The sequence below is a fragment of the Hyperolius riggenbachi genome, chromosome 3 (assembly GCF_040937935.1).
Source record: "Hyperolius riggenbachi isolate aHypRig1 chromosome 3, aHypRig1.pri, whole genome shotgun sequence".
In the NCBI taxonomy this organism is placed as follows: domain Eukaryota; kingdom Metazoa; phylum Chordata; class Amphibia; order Anura; family Hyperoliidae; genus Hyperolius; species Hyperolius riggenbachi.
In genome coordinates this window covers 97315823-97340614 of record NC_090648.1, presented here as the reverse complement: position 1 = coordinate 97340614, position 24792 = coordinate 97315823, and the positions used below count along the sequence as shown (strand labels likewise).

The window sequence follows — 24792 nt, the reverse complement described above, 5'->3', positions numbered from 1 at the left end:
CTAGTTCTATGTAGGATAAGGACTTTACACTCAAATGTATCTCATATTACATGTTTTTTCAGGGTCCCAGGCTGTATTTATTATTCTATTTTTTTTATTTTTATTTGTGTGTGTGTGTGTGTGTGTGTGTGTGTGTGTGTGTGTGTGTGTGTGTGTGTGTGTGTGTGTGTGTGTGTGTGTGTGTGTGTGTGTGTGTGTGTGTGTGTGTGTGTGTGTGTGTGTGTGTGTGGGGGGGGGGGGGGGGTGTATTTTTCAAGCAATCATACCACAAAACTAATTCAAAAGAACAGTCCAGGTATGCTGGTCCACTCATTGAATTTCCCCTAGAGATGCTTGGAGATTGCTGGATAGTGTAATGGTTAAAGAGAACCCGAGGTGGGTTTGAAGAATATTATCTGCATACAGAGGCTGGATCTGCCTATACAGCCCAGCCTCTGTTGCTATCCCAAACCCCCCTAAGGTCCCCCTGCACTCTGCAATCCCTCATAAATCACAGCCACGCTGCTGACAAATAGCTTGTCAGAGCTGGCCGTGTTTATCTCTATAGTGTCAGTCTGCTGCTCTCCCTGCCTCCTGCAGAACTCCAGTCCCCGCCTGCATCCCTTCCCTCCCTGCTGATTGGAGGGAAGGGACGGGGCAGGGACCGGAGCTATGCAGGAGGCGGGGGAGCAGCAGAGACTGACACTACAGATGTAAACACAGCCTCACAGCACGGGCATGATTTATGAGGGATTGCAGAGTGCAGGGGATACTTAGTGGGGTTTGGGATAGCAACAGAGGCTGGGCTGTATAGGCAGATCCAGCCTCTGTATGCAGATAACATTCTTTAAACACACCTCGGGTTCTCTTTAAGGGATTTGCCTCTGACACAGGAGACCTGGGTCTAACTCTCAGCTCTTCCCGTTTAGTAAGCCATCACCTATTAAGTAAGGAGTCCTTGGGCTAGACTCCCTAACACTGCTACTGCCTACTGGGCAGTGGCTGCAACTCTGACGCTTTGAGTCCACCAGGAGAAAAGCACAGTATAAATGTTATGCGTCTTGTCGCCACCTTAGAAAGTCACACCCGTAGCTAAAGTGTTCTTTAAACCCTGCATTATTATTCCTCCGATACAACCAGCATGAATATGTAAGTGCTATGTGCTATTGCCTCACCTTGCATTTGCTCACTGATGGATCTCCTAGTGCCCAGGGTGCGGTTACGCCTCAGAAGAGTGTGGGGGGTGAGGTAAGGGAAGGAGCCTGGAGGGAATGGGCCGCCTCTGTCATTTCCTTCCTCTTCTGGCTCCAGCCTGGGCATTGGGCGTTCAGAGTCAGAATCATCAAACGGTTCATCTAAAACCTGAGTGGTCTCAGATATGGTTTCTGTCACCACGCTGCTGTTGTGGTGGTGCTTACGCCGCCGCACACGCCGTCTTCTGTGAGGTCCAGGCTTCTAGAACATTAAAAAAATAAGTAGAAGTCAGAAAACAACATGATTTATGATGCCTAAAAATACCTCATACACATGCAAAATTCACACATATGTAAGTGTAAAAAAACAAACACAAAGGCGGTTTAGGGTGGTAGATTTCTAGTAGCTCAAGGTAAAGGAAGAATCCGGTGAATCAAAATAAATCTATCCCCACAGCTATATTGCAATTTATATTTAAATACTGCGCTGTTTCATTATATTTTAAACACTGGTTACATACATGCCACTAAAGGCCACTCTTCTGTGTATCACTATATAGATCTTCACCTCTTTGAAGGTCTCCGTCTCCTGCTTTACCACCGACCTGTTCCTCCCGTCAGAGCATCGGATCAAATGGGATGAGAAGCAGGAGGGGGAGGCTCTTCCCACTAGCTCTCTGCTTTAGGCTCTCTGTCAATGCTTTTGCATGCTATTTGCTAGTTTCTAACAGATCAGAGCTGGACATAAATACCGACCATCTTACTTGGCTTTACTGCATGCTTTTAATCTTTTGTGAATTTACTGACATGTGTTGGGGTATTCACCGCACAACTTGGTAATTTACCTCACTGGTAGGAAATTTCAGCTCGCCATGCGGTAACAGCCTTAGTGAATTGACATTTCACCAAATGCTCAGTAAAATCAGCTGTTTTACGCATTACCGCATGCGGTAAGGCTTTGTAAGTTGAAGCCTATATGTGGAATAAAAACTTAATTGTGTGCTGTGCAAGGACCACAATGACAAAAAAACAAAAAAAAAAACTACATGTAAAATATACATGTACAAAAAAAACATGCGTTTCAGAGTAAAAAGCTTTACACTTACAGTAGTTTTTAATCAGATGGCTCTGACCCTCATACAGACAAGTTTTCAAGTAGCACATCTCATTATGTGTAAAAATGTCATATTTATTGTTTAAATTAAAGTATGGATGAAATATACTACATAATGCATATTTTTAGCATGTTAAAGGGATACTTAAGTCAAAAATAAAAAATTATTTTTACTCACCTGGGGCATCCCTCAGCCCCCTGACGCTGTATGGTGCCCTCGCAGCCTCGCTCCGATCCTCCTGCCCCCGCCAGCGGGTACTTCCGGGTTCGGCGACAGCCGCCGACATGCTGGGAACGCGAGTGATTCTCCGCGTTCCCAGCCGCTATATCACCCTCTATGCTGCTATCGCGCTCCCAGCCTGTCAGCGGCTGTCGCCGAACCCGGAAGTAGCCGCCGGCAGGGACAGGAGGATCGGAGCAAGGCTGCGAGGGCACCATACAGCTTCAGGGGGCTGAGGGATGCCCCAGGTGAGTAAAAATCATTTTTTATTTATGACTTAAGTATTCCTTTAAAGGACTCACAAGGCGAAATCATAAATGTATTTTTTTTCTTACCTGGGGCTTCTTCCAGCCCCTAAAAGTCATTTGGGTCCCTCCCCGCAGCTCTGGTCCCCTCCGGGGTCCGGCTTGCAGCCTGTACGAATCGCCAAACCCAATGGGTAGGAGCCTTCTGAGCATGCACGGGCGCACGAACACACCCTGCGCAGGCACAGAATGCCCCAGTGCATGTGCAGAAGCAAGCTGCCAGCAGGACCCCGGAGAGGACCGCAGCTGTGGCGGGGGACCCAAATGACTTCTAGGGGCTGGAAAAAGCCCCAGGTAAATAAAAAATACAATTATGATTTCGCCTCTAGATTCCTTTAAGGTATATATTCTCCACATAAAATGTAATTTTCACTTCAGACTACAAAATGGAAGCTAAGGAAATGTTTTAAGAACAACACTTAGCTGTGCCTCTAGTTTCAACTGAAAAATCAGCACTACAGACACATAAAACTCAGCAGCTACTTTATTTCATTCTCTCTCTCTCTCTGAGATGAGCATTTGTGATCATTCTGGTAGAGCAAGGTAATCCATATCCTTGCAGCTATATTTGGTTGAACCAAGTCACAGAGTGAGAGAATGTGAACGAACAAGTGTGAGCTACTGGCTACTTCTATCTCTAATACCACAACCAGTGTTACCTATGGCTGGCCAACCATGGGTTGATTTTCCCAGCCAATACGATTGCTGTGTTCGAAGCTGCCATGTCATAAATTGCCCCCAACATGCCTGCTTGATCAACAATCTACCGACTCATTTGGGACCAAAGGCTACGGCCCCTTTTAGGACTAGAGCCTTTTTTTCATTTCAGTACTTCCTGATGACTGTGATTGGCTCACAGGGATCAGGAGCCAATGAAAACCGCTCCTGACCGACGCACAGAACTCAACTGTCTTTTAGACACAGGAGCCACCAGCATTAAAACTATACCGCATCAGGCTTAATGCAGCCACAAGTAGTTTTAACCTACGGAAGTCCTGAAGTGGTTAATTTCAGACCGTTAACTGTTTGAATGTATGACTGGGCATGCTGGAAAACCTTCAAGTTGGTGTGTATGTGTCCTTTTTGACTCAGATATGTAGAAGTTGCTTGATAGTTACCCTCCCTGGCGGTAAGCTGCTGCAGGAGATCACATGGCCTCGGGACGATTTCTTTTTAATAAAATCTGTTGTATGACCTTAAGCTAGCACTTGAATAGCTAACTATGTGCCCCAAGTCCCTCCGGTCCCGACCGATCGCTGCCGTAATACGTACCCCCCAGGGATCCCGCGATGGCGCAGCCTCCCAATCAGCTCCAGGCTTCACTATGGGGAGGATCATGACTGCGCATGACGTCATGTCTGATCAAGCTGATTGGTGAACTTGCGTCTCTTGCGGGATCGCGGAGGGGTAAGTATTGCCAGCAGTGATCCGGGGGGGAAGGGGGATCAGAGAAGTGCGGCAGGGCTTGGGGGACATAGCTAGCCTAATGCTAGCTAAAACAGACTTTTTTATTTAAAAAAAAAAAAAAAAAATACCCTCCCACAGACGCAGCCACTGAAACTGCGTACCGCCAGGGAGGTTAAGGGAGGGACTCAGAAGTGAATGTGTTTGCCTTACCTTGCGTTTGAGTGTGGGTTTGGTAAGTATTGGTGGGGACTCAGAGCGTAGACTGTGATCATCTTCCTCATCATCCTCATCGCCCTCTTCCTCCTCGCTGCTCTCACTAAACTGTCTCATCTGAGCGCGCTCATTCTCAAACCGTTTGGAGAGCCTTTCCTGATGCTCCAGGAAGTCTCTTCTCAGGATAGAGTCAGCCAGCCTCTTCAGCCTACCCCTTCGAGAATTAGGACGACCTCGTTCACCATTTCGCCTCGGAGGCACTGGGGGTTCTCTGGCTAGTAACCGCAGTAGGTCGGCGCTTCTGTTGGAAGTAGCACAAGGTGCCCGACCACGTCGCCCTCGTCTCCCTCTACGACCCCTGCTTGATGCAGGGTTGGTGCGGAGTAGGCCGTCCCGCAGCAAGTCCTGGAAATTGCGTGGGCTTGGAAAGCAAGGTGCTGGTGATGGTGGGCTGAGAGGACGTGGTGGCGGACTTTTCTCCTTCTCCAATACAGGGCAAGAGTCTCTCTCCTTATATTCCAGAGACATGCTTCTCAACACCGGCTGCTGTAAAGGGACAAATGGGTTGTGAGTTCTCACACCGATAAGGACTCCACAAGCAAGTTAAAAAAAACAAACAAAATACTCCAGGCTATGTTACTTGAGAGCATAGTGACTCAAATAACCAGGGTGACTCATAAGTTCAAGGTCAACATTAATAGGGTCCACTGGAAACACATAACCAGTGTTTTTATTATTATCGCTGCTTTACAAATGAGTTATATGACCAATGTGTTGTCTGTCTGTAGGGATATAACCGCACTTAAAGAAGGCGCATTATACCAGGAAAACATGCTTCCAGCATCTTCCAGCGTGCTACTCTCCATTCACAAAGGAAGTCACAAATAAGTACGTACTTAAAATGAAATAGTAAAATATAAATTGTTCAGAAGTTGCAGGCAAGTGGTGACCTTTTTACAACTTTGACAGTAAGCTGCAGGCATGTACCCCAATACTGCCTGCCTGCATGCAAATGGCAGCACATTTGTGGTAAAGCCTAGAAACAAAAAAGGCCAAATACTGTACTCAAAAAACAAGAACAAAACGCAAACACTCCCATAATTCTGCCTGTAAAAGACAAATAATAGGTGACGTGTTACCCCCCAAAAGAAGACAGTGTCATTAATTTTTGCTCCAAAAGATGTGCTAGGGCTTATTTTCAGGGGATGTCTTATATTTCCAGCAGTAAGTGTGTCTTAGTAGAACATTTCTTGTGCTTTGTATTGTGCTTTCCCTGGATTTGAAGGTAAGATTCTGTACTGATGAGGTCTTATTTTCAGGGAACGAGGGTATTTAGGTATTTATAGGTAATTACACAACAGATACACAATGTATTTACTTGCATAACCTAAGTAGAAGCAGATACATTGAATGAACTAAAAACAAACAAAAAAACTATGTATCATTATTGGCTGAGAGATGGGACCAGTCCTAGCAGCAACATGAATGAGAGGAGCCTGAGAGGGGAGGAACCTGTGGATAGCCTACACCAGCCTTTCTCAACCATTTTACCCTGGAAGAACCCTGCACATAACTTTTGGATCTCAAGGAACCCCTGCAAATAATATTTTGATCTCGAGGAACCCCTGCATTTATTTTGCAGGAGGAATGGTCTTTAAAATTAGGTGAGGCTGTTTATTTCACTACCCCCCTATTAAAGCGCCTCTCATTTAGTACAATTTAGAGCTTATTTTTACAGTACCCCCTATTATAATTCGCTCTTTTACCCCCCCCCCCCCCCCCCCCCATGATGGGTAAAAATGCCAAGAAACCCCAGCAAAGTACTCAAGGAACCCTGGTTGACAAAGCCTGGCCTACACTAAGGAAGATAACAGCGCTTGAAGACATGCAGGGCAGTGCTGAACAAGTCAATACTATAACCTGTGAATGGCTGGCAGCAGTAGAAGAGCTGCAGTCCTTGCTCTGATAAGAACAGGCACCTGGAAAGGGACAAGGCAGCATCTATGCTACAAGATAGAGATTAAAAAAGTGTTGGCTAGTAAATCATACAAGGCATTGCTGAGCTTATCTCCTCCTTTAATTTGGTTTTAAGAACGAAAAATATAATACATACAGCACAACGTGATTTACCCTTTTATGGTCCAAGATGTGCATGAACATTAAAGCATGCCTCATCTTCCCTAGCCTGCTAGTACAACTTACATTGTGTTCCTTGAGTGGTTGCCCTTCTGCCTCCTCTTCCTCCTCCTCAGACTCTACTTCATCATCAGACACCACCGTGTTGGTAACAATGACTGGGGTCCATCTTAGCGCTTCAGGGTCCACCTCTACCTGCCGTGGTCGGGCCTGCAGGCGGCTCATATGCGTCTCTATTTGCTTTTCTCGCCGCACCAGCACAATCCTAAGCACAAACATAATAGGATGACAAAAAGGTTAAGTTAGCGAGAAAATTCCTGGGTACCACAGACAGGGGGAAAGCGTGCATAGATATGAATGGACAGTACCGGTCCCCTCGCAGCTCCAGCATGTGCAGCTGATGTAGTGTGGCAGCGATGTCCTGGGGGCAAATACCGGTCAGTTTGGTAAGTTTCTTGATGCTCAGCTGGTGGTCCCGGTTGTGGTGCAGACATTCCAACACTACGCTCTTCCAGTAAGCCATGTAAGACAGGCGGCCTAGATCTGAGAGTGGCTTTTCTGGAGACCCAGCCTGACCTTCGCGCTTTGACAAGAGATAACCTAAATAAACAGACAGAAGTGAGGTCTGTGCCAAAAACAATAAACTAAAGCTGTGCCAGTAATGGGTCACTCTGAGTCCTCTGCCAGGACCATCTATCAGGACAAAACAGATGGCGTCAGTGGTATGACTTATTCATAGAGAACAGGACCATGCTAGCCATTAAAGGAAACACTTTGTAGTTAGAATGATGCTACTTTACTGGAAAACTTACCAGGCTGAAAAAGCAAGCTTTCCAAGCACTTTTGTAAGTTTCTACGTTAGGTCTATATAGAACTACATTTTAGATGTACAACTACAAGCAAATGAATCATCTCGCCACAGTGTTGTCAGCCAAGGGTAAGATATGTCAGAGAGAAGAAAAAAAACAAAACTCCTCACTTCTTGAAGGTGATGCACTAAAAGCAGGGAAACCAGACAAGTGTAACAATTTGAGAGACTTTGAAAAGCGTGTAATTTTGATGCTTACATAACTGAGAAGAAGCATCTCCAAAATAGACATTTTTTACTTTGGTTTCCCAGTATGTAGTGGTTAGCGCCTAACAAAATTGGTCTAAAGGACAACAGAATCTTGGGTGCTCCAGGCTCACGGATTTCCATGGGAAGTAAAGAATAGTCTGCCTGGTCTGAGCCTACAGAAGAGCTACTGCAGCACAAATTGCTGAAAAAAATGACTTGCTGGCCATGAGAGGAAGGTGTCAGGACACAGAGTTGCTGCATATGGGGACACAGCAGTAGACCAAAGTGTCCATGCTGACCTCTGCCAAACGCCAAATCAGGCCTCAACCATAGAGCAGCAGACGGTAACCTGGTCTAATGAAAACACACTTTATTTGGCCTCCAATATCCCTAGATCTCAATTGGATTGAATATCTACAGGATATGTGAAAAAAGCAGGGCGATTCTTGGAAGCCCCACCTCACACCTTGGTGTCAGACATAACAGAGCACCTTCTGAGGTCTTGTGGAGCCCATACCTTGATGAGTCGCAGCTGTTTTAATGACCGCTCTCACTTGTGTGCTGAGTTGTACGACCCTGCAGCGAGCCCTTAAAGCTGCAGTGGCCTAAATTGTGAAAAATAGCCTGGTGACTAGGGAGGTGTAAACCGATGGTCCTTAAGTGGTTAAACAGAACCAGCACTATGTTAACTGGAGAATAGAAAGAATAAACTTAAGATGGGGTTTGTAAAACCAGAGCAGGAAGGACCCAAATGTTATCCCACCCCCATCCCAGCCAGTGTCTTCTCCTTACTGAAGTCTATGAGAAAGCGGCCGTATCCTTTTCTCTGGTACTGAGGAAGGATCATGATGCACGACACATTGTATTTCTGTTGGCAATGCTTCTCCTAAGGACAAAGAAAAAAACAAGGCACTGCATTACAGTAAAGAAAAAAACCCACACATACAAAATCATTCAGTTCAGATGTTACTTTACAAGCTTGAGTGCTGAAGACAACAAGCCGATTGATCAAAACAAGAATCTGAATAAAATAGATACATCATACATGTAACTTTGCCTTCCTAAAACAGAAGCTATTTGCAATAGTTCAGCCTGAAGTGAGCAGCTGTGGTTTACCATGATGCATCGCTCCCAAATATGCAAATCATCTCATGCCCTTGAAAGCCTGGGTGCACATCTAGAATTTTCAGGGGCATAAAGAGGAATTGCATATTCTAAAGTGATGCATCATGGGAAACCACAGCATCTCACTTCAAGGTGATATGATTAAGGATCGTTGTGAGCCTGAAAAATGTCAGATACTTGTTGCTATTGGTTTTATCTGATTCAATAAAGACTTGCATTTTCTACGGGACATTGTACAGAACCCCACTTCTTTATTTCTGCTGGTTTGGAGTCGCCCAGTTCCTGCACTGACTCGGATCTGCAGAGGTAAAGAGGATTACCCCCGCTTTTTACCCTCATCTATAAAGTAGCGATCTAAGACCACATTATTAAAAGTTACAAGCGAAAACAAAAAACCTCTCACAAGAAGCAGCGTGCAAGTTCCTCCCATTGTACAACACTACCTTAGGGTAAGTAATCTAAAAAAAATAATAAAATAAAACACAAACTACTTTAACCACTTCTGTACCACGCTATGTTTTGCTGATCGGTGCTGCGGGGGCTCTCCAGCCCGCAGCACCGATCAGATAGCAGCCAGGCCGATCAGACTTCCCCCCTTTTTTCCCCACTAGGGGGATGTCCTGCTGGGGGGGTCTGATCGCCGCCGGCTGCTTGCGCTTGCGGGGGGGGGGGGGGGGGCTCTTCAAAGCCCCCCTCCGCAGCGCTTCCTGGCCTCCTTCCCCTTCCCTCCCTCTCCCTCCCCCTGTGAGTGGCGCAGGACGGATTTCCATCCTGCGCCTGATGGGATAGGCTTTAGCCTATCAGATGCCGGCGATCCCCGGCCAATCAGAGGCCGGGGATCGCCGATTTCCTCTACGGCGCTGCTGCGCAGCAGCGCCGTATACATGTAAACACCGGGGAAGATCTTCCCCGTGTGTTTACATTTACCCTGCGAGACGCCGATCGGCTCGCAGGGTGTTCACGGAGACACCCTCCGTGAACTGACATGGAACGGCCGCTCGTATCCATGGAATACACTTCAGGATTCAGGGGCGTACATATACGCACCGAGAATCCGGAAGTGGTTAATGCCCTGGAAATTTTAGCAAAATGCACACGGACACCTTATGGAGAGACAAGCTCTCTGTCTGCATCAGTGTCTCAGAATTTCCACAGAAAGAGCAATGGTAATTCATACTCTCAGGAATGCATTTGCCCTCTTGTGGCTATAAAGGGAACTCTATGTATTGTTTTTCCATGATTAGGGAGGGCAAAATCCCAGGCGCTGCTAGTCTCTCTCTGTATGTTACATTTCAAGTGCGTGTCGTCAGCCTGGCCACACATCAACTAAAGCAAGAAAACACGAGTCATTCTGAACTGAACATAACCCAGCTGGCATTATACTGTAGATGAAACAGCATAACAAAAAGGAGTCTTCAACATGTCACAGTAGTCAAATGCTCCAATTTGATTTTACACCAAGAAAGGCAGAACTTGCATACAGGTTTTAGGCCAACAAAGGAAAAGCTAGGTTTTCCTCCAGTCAAAAGAGGGATTAAAGGAGCCTTAAAACTATTAGAGCCTATTAGAGCCGAAAAACAACAATTCGTATCTACCTGGTATTAAAGTGAACCTAAAGGCAACCAAAAAAATGAGATGAACTCACCTGGGGCTGAGGGAAGCCCCCTGCAGACGATCGGTGCCCTCGCAGCCCCGCTCCGATGGCCCAGGACCCGCCGGTGAACACTTCCGGTTTGGCCGTCACCGGCCGACAGGCATGGGAACGCGAGTGATTGTTCGCGTTCCCAGCCAGGAGGCTGCAATAGCAGCATAGGGGGCGATATACAGGCTGGGAACGCGAACAATCACTTGCGTTCCCATGTCTGTCGGCCGGTGACGGCCAAACCAGAAGTGTGCGCCGGCGGGTCCTGGGCCATCGGAGCGGGGCTGCGAGGGCACCGATCGTCTGCAGGGGGCTGAGGGAAGCCCCAGGTGAGTTCATCTCATTTTTTTTGGTTGACTTTAGGTTCTCTTTAAAGTTTACCTGTTTGCCCCATTCAGTATCAGAACCCACTAAACCTTCAATAAAAGACCACTACAGCGCAAAAAAAAAGTAAGCAGTTAAAATCTGACAGAACCAACAGGTTTTGGACTAGTCCATCTTCTCATGAGGGATTGTCTGGGTTTTCTTTGTTTTCAAAAGCATTTCCTGGACAGCAGTTTCTAAGTCTAATTGCCAAAATAACGTGCAAGTGAGTAGGGAGGCTGGCAGGTATCTTACTATTTTAGCAGTTAAACAGCCGTTCAGAAAATGCTTTTGAAAATAAAGAAAACCCTGAGAATCCCCCATGAGGAGATGGGCTAGTCCAAAAAACCCGTCGGTTCTGTCAGATTTTAACTGCTTACTTTGCTATACTTGTCCTTTAGTAGAGAGATCAAACATTTATAGATGAGGTTTCCGTTTCCTATCAATTTTTATCAAATCTAATGTGTAATGTATTTAAAATATCACATTAGCGATGGCTAGAATCTATTTGGCCTGTAAGAGCTGGGTCCAGTCTTTCTCCATCATGAAAAATAAAGTAAGCCTATAAATGAGAGACTAGTGTCTGGTGAAAAGATGTAGCCCACAGGAAAGTGGAAGTATTTGCAGAGCACCACATTTTCTATATTTAGTATATACTACTATTTAATTAACTGACCCTAGATATTAAAAGACACCTGCAGCGCGAAGTATATGGAGGCTGCCATATTTCTTTCTTTTAACAATACCAGTTGCCTGGCAGCCCAGCTGATCTATTTGGCTGCAGTAGTGTCTAAATAACACCAGAAACAAACATGCAGCTAATCTTGTCAGATGTGACAAAAATGTCAGAAACGCCTGATCTGCTGCATGCTTGTTCAGGGTGTATAGTGAAAAGTATTGGTGACGGAGGATTAGCAGGACAGCCAGGCCTCCATATCCCCTCTCACTACAGTTGTCCTATAAATGCAGGCATGCAGACAAGTTGGCATACAACCTTCAGCACTAGATATGTTGCCTGGCAACCCGGAACACTTGGACCTCTTGTATGCAAGTCCTTATTTACCTTCAGAAGGTCCACCTGCTCCCTCACCTCATTTTTGGACAGGATGTAGAATAGCTTAGCACTGTCCCAAGTTTTGAGGTGCTCCAGGTACTTCTGTGTTGGAAAGCTAATGGCATGTTTTGGTTACTAGATTATTATTTGGTGCCTATATATGGTAAACTGCTTCTCTCTAGTTGTGCTTTATAAAAAGCTGCCTGAAATGTCAAGTTTCTATTAGCACATCCGTTTGATTATTACAATACAGTTTTGCTGTATGTTCACATTCTTGCTACTCCATCGTTAAACTGCCAGTATTGTTGTACATGTTTCAGCAGAGCCCAGCTCCATGTGTGAATTGTTATCAGAGATCACACATTCCCAGCTGGTGTGCAAAGCTCTCCATAGAAACTGTGGATCTGCATTAACAGAGAGCAAAGCAGCAAAAGGCACAAGCTTATTTTAGAACATATTAGCGGACTGGCCTACAATTAACCTAATTAATTCAATCTGGTGTCCCTTAAGACTATAATGCTGCACGGTGGCATCTAACAAGAGCCGGTGCTGTGCCCACTGTTGCGGCTCTATCCCCTGTAAGCTCGAGGATATATATCAGACACATGCTGCTCCCTCGCCGTCTTCCTGGGCTGCTCTGTTCCTCCACTGTCCACCCCGATAGTCGGGGACTACTGAGAATGCGTGGCTCTGTGTGCTCCTTTAAACGGCAGTGTTCTGCACCTGCACACTTAGTTAAGGCTTATAGGTGGCATGCGCCACGCGGCCTGGACCATGCATGCGCAATTGAGCCCCAACTTGCCCAGTCAGGGACTTTATTGGGCCAGATAGCAGAGGAACAGAGTGTCCCGTGAGGCCGGCAAGGGAGCCCAGGATCTGCAGGTGGCTGCAGGAGATTTGGGCGCAGCTGGAGCCACCATGGGTTGTAATAGGAATTGATTTGGCGGAAGTAACTTCGGCGCCGTCAAAAGACGGACCTGAAGTTGCTTTTTTAAGCACTACTTCGGCCTACAGCAATAGCTGGAAGCCGAATTACATCATTCCCCACTATCCTCATGGACCTCGAGGGAAAACAGTATTTAATGCTTCCGGGAACTTGTGCAGCAGCAGGATAAGCCATATACCGGCTGTCTCCTGCTCCCAAGTCTCCCGGCGGCCCGTTCATATGTATGCGTCTGGAGGAAGCCCCAGATAGGTATAAATGCTTATGCATTACATCTATGTTACACTTTAACAAGCACTAAGAACTTGACATAATTTTATCACAAACAGCTGAAAATGGCATCTCAAGCAGCAGTAGACTGCCCTGAGCATTGGCTCTGGTGAGAACTACCAAATCCATGCAGCAGTAATTCCTGAAATTGTTGTTCCTTGCGCCTTTCCACAGCCACAAAACACACAATTGTATTTCTTAAAGTAAACCTAAAACCAAATGAAACGTTTCACTTACCTGGGACTTCTACCAGCCCCTTGCAGCCGCCATAAGCCTGCGCCGTCTCCGTACAATCATCCGGTCCCCCGGCGTGGCTAAGTTTCGTTTTTGAGCGACTGGCTAGTCTATGGCCACGCACGTCCTCGCTCACGTCGCCGGGAGCATACTGCCCAGGTGCAGTAGGATAAAATCTCCTACTGCGCCTGCACAGTACGCTCTGGCGATTGCAACATGAGCTAGGATGCGCTGGCCATCGACTCGCCAGTCGTTAAACGAAACTTTGCCGCGACGGGGGACCAGATAATCATACAGAGACGGCGCAGGCACAGGGCGGCTGCAGGGGGCTGGTAGTAGCCCCAGGTAAGTGAAACTTTTTTTTATTTGGGTTTAGGTTCACTTTAAGTTCTGTGCTCTTGCTAATCATCTGGTCAAGATGTATCCCAGAGCCAAGACCTCATACAAGTCTCCTAAATATAGAATATCTCCAAGCACTACAGTGTGTACACACACTTTGGCCAGAATCATCAGCACAGCAATCCAAGTCCTGCAAAGTCCCCTAGAACACAGAATAACAGTGGCAGATGGCGTTTGCAGCACAATAGATGACACAGATATATTTTTGAGAAGGTCACTGTGACACTAGCGCACTGTTACAACTGCCTATTGCTGCAAGAGGAATTGGCTAGAAAAGAAAGTATTGTGCAGCCTGTGTAAGAGAAAGCATGAAATCAGAGGTGCTCTTTCCCGGTAAACAAGGACAGGTGTAAAGAGACTAACCTTGGAGAAATAGCCAACCAGATGACAACCTTTAGCGTCATTCTGTGTCAACACGTAGAAGAGGAAGGGTTCCACGTCATAATACAGAGTCTTGTGGTCCAGGAAGAGCTTGGCCAGAAGGCAGAGGTTTTGGCAGTAGATTGTGCTGACCTTTCCATCCACCTGAAAGGAGATACCAGGTTAAATAATTAGCTTTGAATATTTAGTATAACTGACTACAATTGGCTATGGCAGCGGATTGGAGGAAGCCTGCGGCATGGGGCCACGCATCCAGAGTTTGAGGGGGACACTGGATGAACAGCAGAGGTTGGGATGATGACGAGGTACTAGGAAGACTTCAGGGGGTCGGAAGAATCCCCAGGTAGGTAAATGGGCATTTTCTACTTTGGGTTTCCTTTAAGCACTTTTTTGACACAGCTTGGCTTCAAAGTCTACTTAAAGAAAACCTGTAACATCAAAAAGTTCCCCTGGGGGGTACTCAGGGTCCCAGTGAGGCTTCCCACGCCATCCTCCGTCCCTCAGGGGTCTCGCTGCAGTCCTCCGAACAGCGGTGATGTAAATATTTACCCTTCCAGGCTTCAGCGGGGGCGCTGTTGCAGCTCTCGGTTCTGAAATAGGCGGAAATACCCAATCACCGTCGGGTCTGCTCTACTGCGCAGGCGCAAGTCTCCGGCGCCTGCGCAGTAGAGCGGACCCGACTGAGATTGGGTATTTCCGTCTAGTTCGGAGCCGAAAGCTGCAACAGCGCCCTTGCTGGAGCCTGGAAGGGTAAATATTGAACAAGCTGTCGGATCTGTCGGGCTGCTGTTCGGAGGGCTGTAGTGAGACCCCCGTGGGACAGAGGACGGCGTGGGAAGCCTCATTGGGAGCCTGAGGCTTCCCCCTCCTGAGGTGAGTGCCCCCCCAGGGGAACTTTTTGATGTTACAGTGTCTCTTTAAAAGTAAAAAGTAGGGTGTGGCCTAGCTAAGTGGGGGTAAGCTGTCCACATAAGATTAGAGACTTGCCTGTATGGAATCATATCAGATCCAGCAACACAGCTACATACCTCAGCTATGACCCCTCAAAGCCATCTTTTACTTTCATGAAATATTCTGCAGAGCATATAAAAAAGGCTTCTCTGGCTAATGCATGCAAAGGAGCTCTGATGGATCCGCTATGACCCCTTTTAGGTACATAAACAGGAACAAGAACAGAATAAGCAGATACTCAGTAAACATGCTGTGCGTATATGTGAGAGTACAGGACACACTAGGACAGAGCAAATCAGCATATATTAGAAGCCCAATGTCATTGAAAAACAAACAAACACAACTGGATTATGAACTCTGAGAACTCTCCAAAATGGACCTAAATGTTCTGCAAGAAAAAAATGGCATGCTGCGCACTGCTACTCACCTCAAAGACAGACAGGTTGTCCTTGCGGTATATTTCATTGGCAGGTGGGTGGAACCAGCCGCATTTTTTCATGTGCTGCTGTAACATGGTTTGACTTTTCATGTAACGGAGACAGAATTCACATAGGTACAACTTCGGAAGTCTGAGGGAAGTGAGAGAAAAGAAAAAAATGAACTTTACAAGCTGAAATTAGGTGCACGGTGTCGCTTCACCCCACTCAACATTCAACGGAGCAACAACAGTCCACACAGCATAAAGATGCCAACTACTGCAAGCACTGGACAGTTAAAGTGGACCTGAACTAAGAACTTACTCTCTACTCTAAAAGATACGCAACAGCATAATAGCCTTTTAAGAAAAAGATTTCTTTTGTTACAGCTTATAGAACTCCTACAATAAATCTGCAGCCTGTCTACTGTCTGCTTTCATGTAAGCAGACAAAGGGTTAAAATCCTGTTTACACATATTAGCTGTGTCTGCCAAGGACTGCTGAATTTCTGTGCAGACACATCTGAGCACTCAAATTACACGTTAGATTGCTTGTAGAAGAGGGGGAATCGGACAAGACTCTTCTCTCTCTGAAAACACACAGGGTGCATTTCTCTGTTTTCCTTGCATCCAGTGCATGAGTTCAGATGCACTTTAATGAGCCATTAACAAGGATGGCACCCTTCGTTATTTCACATGTGCAACTCTATGCAATACAAAGTGTACCTCAGCTGCCAACAGAAGAACCAAATGTAGGAAATGACACTCTGCAAAACAACCAGTTAATTCTGCAGTGACAACTGCAACGGTTACAGGGCGTTGGAACTGCAAATACAAAATCTTGTACCCATTACTAAGTACAAGAGTAGTTCGGGTTCGATAGCTTCCCTAAACAATTTGATTTTTAAATAGATACATTTATACACCAATTGTGTCCCTGCAGTGCCTCTATTAGAGATGCAGGTGCCAAATTATAGGAAGCCAGTCTCTGGTTAAAGGGGAACTTCAGCCTAAACATACTGTCATTAAGTTACATTAGTTATGTTAATTAGAATAGATAGGTAATATAATTTTTACCCACCCTGTTTTAAAATAACAGGCAAATGTTTGTGATTCATGGGGGCTGCCATCTTTGTCATTGGGGCACCCATCTTTTTGGTTGAAAGGAGGTAACAAGGAGCAGGAGACACAGTTCCAACTGTCCTGTGTCCTGATTACCCCTCCCAGCTGCACACACTAGGCTTCAAATGTCAAATTCAAAATGTAAAAAAAAATAAAAAAAATTGCACCAAAACAGCAGAACGAGAGCAAAAACATCAGAAATCCCATCATGCTTTGCACAGCATCAGGGGAAAAAAAGCCCGGGCAGTTTTCTTCTGTGCAGCTAAAAATGAGGTTTGGATAAGAGAAACAAAGTTCTGATGCTGTGAAACTGTTAAAGAAACACCAGGCCTTTTCAGTGCTGCCGAGTCGATTTTTAGTCCGGAGGTTAACTTTAAATGCAATTCCTCCCTGCCACCTCCTCAAAGTGAGATGGTCCTGAACTGAGCGGTTTTCTGCTGGCCTGATACAGCTAATGTCACCGTGACTGACAGCAGTATCAAGAAAGCAGCACAGTTCAGGGCCATTTCCAATGAGTAGTCTCTACACACAATGTATAAAATGTATCTATTTATAAATAAAATTGTTTAGGGGAAACTATTTTACACCAACTACTTACTCTTGTACCTAGCAAGAGGTGGAAGAGTTTTGTATTTGAAGTTCTGACCCCCTTTAAATAAAATCAGGCAAGAACCAGAATCCATACTGTGTGAAGAAATGTCATTAATTTGATGACTGACAATTAATTCCATTGTCCAGAAAAAAATGTGTACGGTTGTGTTGGCCACTTTATTAGTACCATCTGCTGCTTTGCACAAGAAAGAGTTAGAGGGAAAGCATGGAGACGTTCTGCATGTTTGTTCTCCATCACTTGTCTATTGTCTAATTTCCGCATTTGCTCGCATGGCTTCTCTACATGACAGCAGTCTCAATACTTCCCGACCTTCCTGATTAAACATGCATAAACCAAAACATAAAAAAACGGTCTAATGTCCAGGTTCCGATTGTGTCTCCAAAACAGCTTTGGCCTGCAGAGGTGTGGACTCCACAAGACCTCTGGAGGGGTCGTGAACTATATGGTACTCAAGACTCTAGCAGCGGATCCTTTAAAGTTGGAAAGTGGAACTTCATTTCCAGCACATCCTACAGATGTTCGGTCAGAGTAAGATCTAAGAAAGTTATCACCGTTCAAATCAGACCACCTTCTTGCATTACTCCATGGTCCAGTCCTGATTGTCACACACCCATTGCAGAAGCTTTCAGGGAAGGCCAAGGGTCAGAACTAGCACTGACTGACTGTGCATACACAGCCCCATAGACATCAATCTGATGCACTGTGTTCTGACACCTCTAAGCAATTCATACTAAACTTCTCTTTGACATTGGATCATACAGGATAGTCTTCACACCCAGCACTTAATGAGCCTTGGGCACCCATGACACCATCACCGGTTCACCAGTCATCCTTAGCCAAAACAATAGGGCACTTGTCAAAGTCACTCAGATCCTTGCGTTTGTTTGCATGCCTTGCTTCCAAACGCCTCACCTTTAAAGGGAACCTAAAGTGACAATAAAGAAACCAGTTTAACTTACCTGGGGCAGTTTTACAGACCCCTGTCATCATCCTGGCCGCTCGCTGTCGTTCCACTCTGATCCCTTTAGCAGCTGTGCCCCTTGAAAGCTGGCCGAGTTAGACAGCAGTGCACTCAGACGGACAGGAACATTCAGCTCGTGCGCAGTTGCAATTTTTACAAACTGCACAACCACAGGATGCTCCCAGCCGCAGGAGTGCAATAGACAAGTTGTGCGGCGCAGGGCCACACATGCAGCGTTCTGGGTGGAGGGGACAGACACAGCTGCTGAAGTGTGAGACTCAAAAAGTGGTCCGAAATGTAACACTGGGACCAAGTCACATGCCAACCTCAATATCTACTGGCCAGCTTCATCCCTTATAAAGTTCCCTGGTGTCTCTTCCCTCCCCTATACAGTTCCCTGGTGTCTAGTGGCCACCACCCTACGCTTTACCGCTCTAGTGTTTAGTGCTTTCCCCACCTCACCCATATGGTTTCCCTGGTGTTCTAGGACTTCACCTTCAATATAGCTTCCCCGGTGGTCTAGAGTGGGCCAAACATAATGCAAAGTGGGAAAATCGCTTGAGGGCAAAATTTAAAGGGAACCTAAACTGAGAAGGATATGGATTTTTCCATTTAAAATAATGTCAGTTGCCCGACTCTCCTGCTGAACTTGTGTCTCTAATACTTTTAGCCACAGCCCCTGAACAAGCATGCAGATCAGGTGCTCTGACTGAAGTCAGACTGGATTAGCTGCATGCTGGTTTCAGGTGTGTGATACAGCTACTACCGACAGCAGGGCTGTCAGGCAACTGGCATTGTTTTAAAGGAAAAATCCACATCCCTCTCAGTTTAAGTTCCCTTTAATGGCTCTGAGAGCCAGATTTGGCCCTGTGGGCCGGAGTTTGACATGTATGATAGATAGATAGATATAGATCTAGATATATATCTAGATCTATATATCTATCCATCCATCTATAAAATTCACATCACCTGCTCATCCACTGGCCATTCTAACACAAGTTGCAGAGTAAGCCATAATGAGATAACGTTGACAACAATCAGCATACAAAAGCCTACATTTTATTCATTTAAAGTAAAGCAGACCAGCACTCAAATGGAGATAAAATGTTGCTTCAGCAGAACGGACCCTTTAACCAGACAGGGTCTGGAAATCGTGAAAGCTAAGGGTTCTGCAGCACCGCATAAGTAAATATAGCTCTTTATTAAGTTAAAATAGTGGTAGCCATGTGGCTACCTCTCTATTTTAACTTTATAAAGAGCTATATTTACACATGTATGTGGTGCTGCAGAATACTTAGCTTTCATTTTATTTAGGAGCATAAAGCCTGAATAGTTACTAGGGGCTGCAGCTCCACTCCTCCAGTCTTCATGTGTAGTTGCTTAAGGACACACAAATGCCGGTGTAAGTGTATGAAATCCTGGACAACTACAGGGCACAGTCGATTGCATAAAATAGGAGCGTAAAATAGGAGCGTGAAGCCAACAGAAGTATAAACGATAAATAAAGTTGGGCGCTAATTGGAAATGAAAAAATATTGACAGTGGTAATGAAGATAAAGGTAAATGTTACCAACATTTTACTACAACTAAAACCCAACCCTACTTTCAAACAGCATCCTTCCCCCATCCCATACCTAACCCCCTCCCTCCTTTGACGCCTAACCCGGAAACCCGCCCTTCCTGATGCCTAATCCTAAATTCCCCTTCCCAATACTTAACCACTTGCCGACCGCCCACAGCCCATGGGCGGCGGCAAAGTGGATCCCCTAAGGACCGCAATACGCCTTAAGGCGGTGCGTCCTTTTGCTACGCCGGGGGAGCGATCGCGTCATTGATGACGCGCGCTTCCCCCGGCAACTGGCTCCGCCCACCCGCCGTAACATCCCGCCGGCCATACGGAAGCGCCGGCGGGATGTTAACCCCGCGATCGCCGCTACAAAGTGTATAATACACTTTGTAATGTATACAAAGTGTATTATACAGGCTGCCTCCTGCTCTGGTGGTCCCAGTGTCCGAGGGACCACCAGGGCAGGCTGCAGCCACCCTAGTCTGCACCCAAACACACTGATCTGCCCCCCCCCGCCCACTGATCGCCCACAGCACCCCTCAGACCCCCCCCTGCCCACCCCCCAGACCCCTGTTTGCACCCAATCACCCCCCTAATAACCCATCAATCACTCCCTGTCACTATCTGTCAACGCTAATTTTTTTTTTATCCCCCCCCCTGCCCCCTCCTGATCACCCCCCCACCCCTCAGATTCTCCCCAGGACCCCCCCCCCCCCCCTGTGTACTGTATGCATCTATCCCCCCTGATAACCTGTCAATCACCTGTCAATCACCCATCAATCATCCATCAATCACCCCCTGTCACTGCCACCCAACAATCAGCCCCTAACCTGCCCCTTGCGGGCAATCTGATCACCCACCCACACCAATAGATCGCCCGCAGATCCGACATCAGATCACCTCCCAAATCCATTGTTTACATCTATTCTCTCCTCTAAACACCCACTAATTACCCATCAATCACCCCCTATCACCACCTGTCACTGTTACCTATCAGATCAGACCCTAATCTGCCCCTTGCGGGCACCCAATCACCCGCCCACACGCTCAGATTGCCCTCTGACCCCCCCTTATCAATTCGCCAGTGCATTAATTACATCTGTTCTTCCCTGTAATAACCCACTGATCACCTGTCAATCACCTGCCAATCACCTATCACCCATTAATCACCCCCTGTCACTGCCACCCATCAATCAGTCCCTAACCTGCCCCTTGCGGGCAATCTGATCACCCACCCACACCAATAGATCGCCCGCAGATCCGACATCAGATCACCTCCCAAATCCATTGTTTACATCTATTCTCTCCTCTAAACACCCACTAATTACCCATCAATCACCCCCTATCACCACCTGTCACTTTTTCCTATCAGATCAGACCCTAATCTGCCCCTTGCGGGCACCCAATCACCCGCCAACACGCTCAGATTGCCCTCTGACCCCCCCTTATCAATTCACCAGTGCATTAATTACATCTGTTCTTCCCTGTAATAACCCACTGATCACCTGCCAATCACCTATCACCCATCAATCACCCCCTGTCACTGCCACCCATCAATCAGCCCCTGTCACTGCCACCCATCAATCACCCCCTGTCACTGCCACCCATCAATCAGTCCCTAACCTGCCCCTTGCGGGCAATCTGATCACCCACCCACACCATCCGATCGCCTGCAGACCCGCAGTCAGATCACCTCCCAAGTGCATTGCATCTGTTCTCTCCTCTAAACACCCACTAATTACCCATCAATCACCCCCTGTCACTGCTACCCATCAGATTAGACCCCCATCTGCCCCTAGGGCACCCAATCACCCGCCCACACCCTCAGACCCCAGCCCTGATCACCTCGCCATTGCATTACTTGCATCTATTCCCCCCACTAATCACACCTTGAGACACCCATCAATCACCTCCTGTCACCCCCCTAGCACTCCTATCCATCAGATCAGGCCCTAATTTGCCCCGTGTGGGCTCCTGATCACTCGGCCAAACCCTCAGATCCCCCTCAGACCCCCTTCCGATCACCTCCCCAGTGCATTGAGTGCATCTATTTTCCCCTCTAATCACCCCCTGAGACACCCATCAATCACCTCCTGTCACCCCCCTAGCACTCCTATCCATCAGATCAGGCCCAATACAACCGGTCATCTAAAAGGCCACCCTGCTTATGACCGGTTCCACAAAATTCGGCCCCTCATAGACCACCTGTCATCAAAATTTGCAGATGCTTATACCCCTGAACAGTCATTTTGAGACATTTGGTTTCCAGACTACTCACGGTTTTGGGCCCGTAAAATGCCAGGGCGGTATAGGAACCCCACAAGTGACCCCATTTTAGAAAAAAGACACCCCAAGGTATTCTGTTAGGTGTATGACGAGTTCATAGAAGATTTTTTTTTTTGTCAAAAGTTAGCGGAAATTGATTTTTATTGGGTTTTTTTCACAAAGTGTCATTTTTCACTAACTTGTGACTAAAAATAAAATCTTCTATGACCTCGCCATACACCTAACGGAATACCTTGGGGTGTCTTCTTTCTAAAATGGGGTCACTTGTGGGGTTCCTATACTGCCCTGGCATTTTAGGGGCCCTAAACCGTGAGGAGTAGTCTAGAAAACAAATGCCTCAAAATGACCTGTGAATAGGACGTTGGGCCCCTTAGCGCACCTAGACTGCAAAAAAAAGTGTCACACATGTGGTATCGCCGTACTCAGGAGAAGTAGTATAATGTGTTTTGGGGTGTATTTTTACACATACCCATGCTGGGTGGGAGAAATCTCTCTGTAAATGGACAATTGTGTGTAAAAAAAAAATCAAACAATTGTCATGTACAGAGATATTTCTACCACCCAGCATGGGTATGTGTAAAAATACACCACAAAACACATTATACTACTTCTCCTGAGTACGGCGGTACCACGTGTGGCACTTTTTTACACCCTAAGTGCGCTAAGGGGCCCAAAGTCCAATGAGTACCTTTAGGATTTCACAGGTCATTTTGCGACATTTGGTTTCAAGACTACTCCTCACGGTTTAGGGCCCCTAAAATGCCAGGGCAGTATAGGAACCCCACAAATGACCCCATTCTAGAAAGGAGACACCCAAAGGTATTCCGTTAGGAGTATGGTAAGTTCATAGAAGATTTTTTTTTTGTCACAAGTTAGCGGAATATGACACTTTGTGAAGAAAAACAATTCAAATCAATTTCCGCTAACTTGTGGCAAAAAATAAAATCTTCTATGAACTCACCATACTCCTAACGGAATACCTTGGGGTGTACTTTGTAAAATGGGGTCATTAGTGGGGTTCCTATACTGCCCTGGCATTTTAGGGGCCCTAAACCGTAAGGAGTAGTCTTGAAACAAAAATGACCTGTAAAATCCTAAAGGTACTCATTGGACTTTGGGCCCTTTAGCGCAGTTAGGGTGCAAAAAAGTGCCACACATGTGGTATTGCCGTACTCGGGAGAAGTAGTATAATGTGTTTTGGGGTGTATTTTTACACATACCCATGCTGGGTGGGAGAAATACCTCTGTAAATGACAATCTTTTGATTTTTTTTTACACACAATTGTCCATTTACAGAGTTATTTCTCCCGCCCAGCATGGGTATGTGTAAAAATACACCCCAAAACACATTGTACTACTTCTCCAGAGTACGGCGATACCACATGTGTGGCACTTTTTTGCACCCTAACTGCGCTAAAGGGCCCAAAGTCCAATGAGTACCTTTAGGATTTCACAGGTCATTTTGCGGAATTTGATTTCCAGACTACTCCTCATGGTTTAGGGCCCCTAAAATGCCAGGGCAGTATAGGAACCCCACAAATGACCCCATTTTAGAAAGAAGACACCCAAAGGTATTCCGTTAGGAGTATGGTGAGTTCATAGAAGTTTTTATTTTTTTGCAAAAAAGTGCCACACATGTGGTATCGCCGTACTCAGGAGAAGTAGTATAATGTGTTTTGTGGTGTATTTTTACACATACCCATGCTGGGTGGGAGGAATAACTCTGTAAATGGACAATTGTGTGTAAAAAAAATGAAAACATTGTCATTTACAGAGATATTTCTCACACCCAGCATGGGTATGTGTAAAAATACACCCCAAAACACATAGTACTTCTACTGAGTATGGCAATACCACATGTGTGGCACTTTTTTGCAGCCTAACTGCGCTAAGGGGTCCAAAGTCCAATGAGCACCTTTAGGCTTTACAGGGGTGCTTACAATTTAGCACCCCCCAAAATGTCAGGACAGTAAACACACCCCACAAATGACCCCATTTTGGAAAGTAGACACTTCAAGGTATTCAGAGAGGGGCATGGTGAGTCCGTGGCAGATTTCATTTTTTTTGTCGCAAGTTAGCAGAAATGGAAACTTTTTTTTTTTGTCACAAAGTGTCATTTTCCGCTTACTTGTGACAAAAAATAATATCTTCTATGAACTCACTATGTCTCTCAGTGAATACTTTGGGATGTCTTCTTTCCAAAATGGGGTCATTTGGGGGGTATTTATACTATCCTGGAATTCTAGCCCCTCATGAAACATGACAGGGGGTCAGAAAAGTCATAGATGCTTGAAAATGGGAAAATTCACTTTTTGCACCATAGTTTGTAAACGCTATAACTTTTACCCAAACCAATAAATATACACTGAATGGTTTTTTTTTTTAATCAAAAACATGTTTGTCCACATTTTCGCGCTGCATGTATACAGAAATTTTACTTTATTTGAAAAATGTCAGCACAGAAAGTTAAAAAAATCATTTTTTTGCCAAAATTCATGTCTTTTTTGATGAATATAATAAAAAGTAAAAATCGCAGGAGCAATCAAATAGCACCAAAAGAAAGCTTTATTAGTGACAAGAAAAGGAGCCAAAATTCATTTAGGTGGTAGGTTGTATGAGCGAGCAATAAACCGTGAAAGCTGCAGTGGTCTGAATGGAAAAAAAGTGCCTGGTCCTTAAGGGGTAGAAAGACTGTGTTCCTCAAGTGGTTAAAGAGAAACTGTTTGAAAATCTTAACATTTAAAACACATACAAAGACGTACATTTCTCCCAGAGTAAAATGAGCCATAAATTACTTTTCTCCTATGTTGCTGTCACTTACAGTAAGTAGTAGAAATCTGAC

General features: G+C 45.8%; 1 protein-coding gene across 1 annotated transcript in view; it reads right to left on the bottom strand.

The window, feature by feature from the left end:
- The window catches only part of KAT6A (lysine acetyltransferase 6A), a 95035-nt gene that overhangs the window by 8768 nt on the left and 61475 nt on the right, over window positions 1-24792 (bottom strand). Inside the window, exons 10-16 of the mRNA XM_068274644.1 lie at window positions 15414-15555; window positions 14018-14179; window positions 8417-8510; window positions 6936-7167; window positions 6634-6832; window positions 4429-4977; window positions 1155-1434 (exon numbers count right to left, since the gene is read on the bottom strand). Of these exons, the coding sequence (XP_068130745.1) occupies window positions 1155-1434; window positions 4429-4977; window positions 6634-6832; window positions 6936-7167; window positions 8417-8510; window positions 14018-14179; window positions 15414-15555 (1658 nt within the window). The remainder of the gene's footprint in view (window positions 1-1154; window positions 1435-4428; window positions 4978-6633; window positions 6833-6935; window positions 7168-8416; window positions 8511-14017; window positions 14180-15413; window positions 15556-24792) is intronic.